Here is a 3,418-nt window from a genome sequence, read left to right as displayed (position 1 = left end):
CTAGACTGGCAAGTTTGTCTTTTCTGTCTCTCCTGGCTTCTCAGCATTCTTGGAGGAACTGGTAACCTGTTCCCTTTCTTCTGTGGAAGCTGCAAGTTTTTCTAGAGATTCTATTATTTCACTTCTCAGCCCATCTTCAGATTCTTCAAATGTTCTGAAATAATAAGCAGTCAAAATCAGTGTTACAGTATAAAAGCACTAATAGAAAAACTAGCTTCCCTTTTCTTGTCTGCATCCACTTGAGCATTCTGTGTGTCGGACTCTCATCAGATAACATTTTATATCAATTTGGCTGGGAAGGGAGGCGTATGTGACTGAATGTGTGTGCGGGTGCGATGGCCTATGTCCATGCAGCAGCCAGAGGAGGACATGGGGTGGCCAGCTCTACCCGTCTACATTAGTCCTTCAAGGCTGTGTCTCTCATTGAACTTGGAACTAGCCTCTAGCTAAACCAACAATCCTACTGTCTCTACTCACAATCTATTATAGGCATGCAAAATCATGCCTGTCTTAGGTGGGTGCTGGGATCCAGACTCAGATCCTCAAGTTTATTCCTATTTAGAAAAAAAAAAAAAAGTTTACTGTATAACACTTTGGCACTGGGCTGGGGATGTAGCTCGGTTGGTAGAGTGCTTGCCTCACATGTGTGAAGTCTTAGGTTTAAAACACAGCAGTGATTAAAGAAGGCAGTGCACCCCTATGATCCACACAGGATGTGGAGGGAGAAGATTCAGAAGTTCAATATCATCCTTGACTACATAGAAGGTTTGAAGCCAGTCTGGGATATCTGAGTCCCTGCTGCCAAAACAGAAACAAAAATTAAAAAAAAAAAAAAAACAAACCTGTTAGACTAGAGCAGCCTAGTGCATTTTGTGTGTAGTGTTTCTTGACTATGGCAAGAGATCATGTGTCCCAGGCATAGTTTTACAGGCCTTTATTCCCAGAACTCAGACAGAGGCAGGTTGAATTGGAAGCTAGCCTGGTCTACAGAGCATGCTCCAGTTACAGCCAGAGCTACACAGGGAAACCCTGTCTAGAAAAACAAAAAAGAGGACGTGTGAAATGACTGCCCTACACCATATAGGACCGTGTGAGAGCACACTGTGAGGTTCACATGAAGATGAGATCACTTAACTGCATTGCTAAGACCTAGTCCTATTATTAAGAAATGTGCGGCTGTAATTAACCCAGGGAGGAGGCAGATGAAGACAGAGACATGATAGCATGCTTTGGTAATTCATGGTAACAGATGACCTAGGAGAAAGGTCCCCCCCATTCCTAGGAGTGCCAGACTGCATGAGCACCATAGAGTGGAACTGAGAATGCAATGGGAGAAGCAGCTCAGGGCCAGCCTTCCAGGGAGTCCTGAAAGAGATTTGAGCATGTTTAGATGCTTAGAAGAAAGCAGGTACAGATGAGAGTCCCTTAAGACACCACTGGTCATACACATTCCGATAAGTTCTAAACTTGCAATAGAAAGATGGAAAATGACAGGGTTTGGGACGTGATTAGGCCTTAAGGGAAGAGCTCTAATGAACAGGACGTGGCTTTTCTAAAGGGAGTCTTCTGGGGTGTTTTTCCATTCTACTCAGTGAGGACAGCTGTTTTACATTTCAGTTGTGAACTCATCTTGATTTTTCCTGAGAAAATACAACACATGAGACTCCTGGGTGTTTTATATTTACTTCTTCTGCCATCCTAGCAGTAATAACACTTCAATGTTACTCTTTTTTTTTCTTTTATTGGATTTTTTTAAATTTACATTCAAATGTTATCCCTTCTGAAAACCCCCTATCCTATCTCCCCTTCCCCTTCCCTATAAGGGTGCTCCCCCTCCTACCTACCCGCTCCTGCCTTCCTGCCCTGGCATTCCCCTACACTGGGGCACTGAACCCCCACAGGACCAAGGGCCACTCCTCCCACTGATGTCCAACAAGGCTATCCTCTGCCACATATTTGGCCAGAGCCATGGATCCCTCCATGTGTATTCTTTGGTTGGTGGTCCAGTCCCTGGGAGCTCGAGGGGGTCTGGCCCATGCTCATGGATTGGCAGGATTAATACAGTAAAAATGGCCAGCTTACCGAAAGCAATCTAGAGATTCAATGCAATCTTCATCAAAATTCCAACTCAATTCTTCATAGAGATAGAAAGAGCAATTCTCAAATTTATTTGGAATAACAAAAAACCCAGGAGAGTGAAAACTATTCTCAACAATAAGAGAACTTCTAGGGGAATCACCATCCCTGACTTCAAGCTGCACTACAGAGCAATAGTGATAAAAACTGCATGGTATTGGTACAGAGACAGGCAGGAAGATCAATGGAATAGAATTGAAGACCCAGAAATGAACCCACACTCCTATGGTCACTTGATCTTTAACAAAGAAGCTAAAACCATCCAGCGGAAAGAAAACAGCATTTTCAACAAATGGTGCTGGTTCAACTGGAGGTCAGCAGGTAGAAGAATGCAAATTGATCCATTCTTATCTCCCTGTACAAAGCTCAAGTCCAAGTGGATCAAGGCCTTCCACATAAAACCAGATACACTGAATCTAATAGAAGAGAAAGTGGGGAAAAGCCTCGAACACATTGGCACAGGGGAAATTTTCCGGAATAGAACACCAATGGCTTATGCTCTAAGATCAACAATCAATAAATGGGACCTCATAAAATTGCAAAGTTTCTGTAAGGCAAAGGACACTGTCAATAGGACAAAATGGCAACCAACAGATTGGGAAAAGATCTTTACCAATCCTACATCTGACAGAGGGCTAATATCTAATATATACAAAGAACTCAAGAAGTTAGACTCCAGAGAACCAAATAACCCTATTAAAAATGGGGTACAGAGCTAAACAAGGAATTCTCAACTGAGGAATATTGAATGGCCAAGAAACACCTAAAGAAATGTTCAACATCCTTAGTCATCAGGGAAATGCAAATCAAAACGACCCTGAGATTTCATCTCACACCAGTCAAAATGGCTAAGTTCAAAAACTCAGTTAACAGCAGATGCTGACAAGGATGTGGAGAAAGAGGAACCCTACTCCATTGCTGGTGGGATTGCAAGCTGGTACAACCACTCTTAACGTTAATCTTAATGCTGTTTTCTGAGTGTGGGGGTTTCTAAGCCACCCACATGCTGTGATTCAAACTCCAAATCTGAATAAACTCAAGTCTGTAATTATAAATTTCTTGTGGGATTTTTTTTTTCCCAAGTGTGTTGGTTTGAGTGAGAATGGCTCCCATAGGTTCATATATTTGAGTGTTTGGTTCCCAGTTGGTAAAACTGTTGAGAGATTAGGAAGTATGACCTTGTCGGAGGTAATGTGTCACTGGGGGGGTGGGGTGGACACTGAGCTAGCTTTCTTTCTTTCTTTCTTTCTTTCTTTCTTTCTTTCTTTCTTTCTTTCTTTCT

General features: G+C 42.5%; 1 protein-coding gene across 1 annotated transcript in view; it reads right to left on the bottom strand.

The window, feature by feature from the left end:
• Nek5 (NIMA related kinase 5) overlaps positions 1-3,418 on the bottom strand; it is a 52,220-nt gene continuing 48,802 nt past the window's right edge. The window contains exon 18 of the mRNA XM_028782902.1: positions 1-154. Coding sequence (XP_028638735.1) covers positions 1-154 — 154 coding nt within the window. The remainder of the gene's footprint in view (positions 155-3,418) is intronic.

The sequence above is a fragment of the Grammomys surdaster genome, unplaced genomic scaffold (genome assembly GCF_004785775.1).
Source record: "Grammomys surdaster isolate TR1022 unplaced genomic scaffold, NIH_TR_1.0 919, whole genome shotgun sequence".
NCBI lineage: Eukaryota > Metazoa > Chordata > Mammalia > Rodentia > Muridae > Grammomys > Grammomys surdaster.
This window is presented reverse-complemented; position numbering and strand designations above follow the sequence as displayed.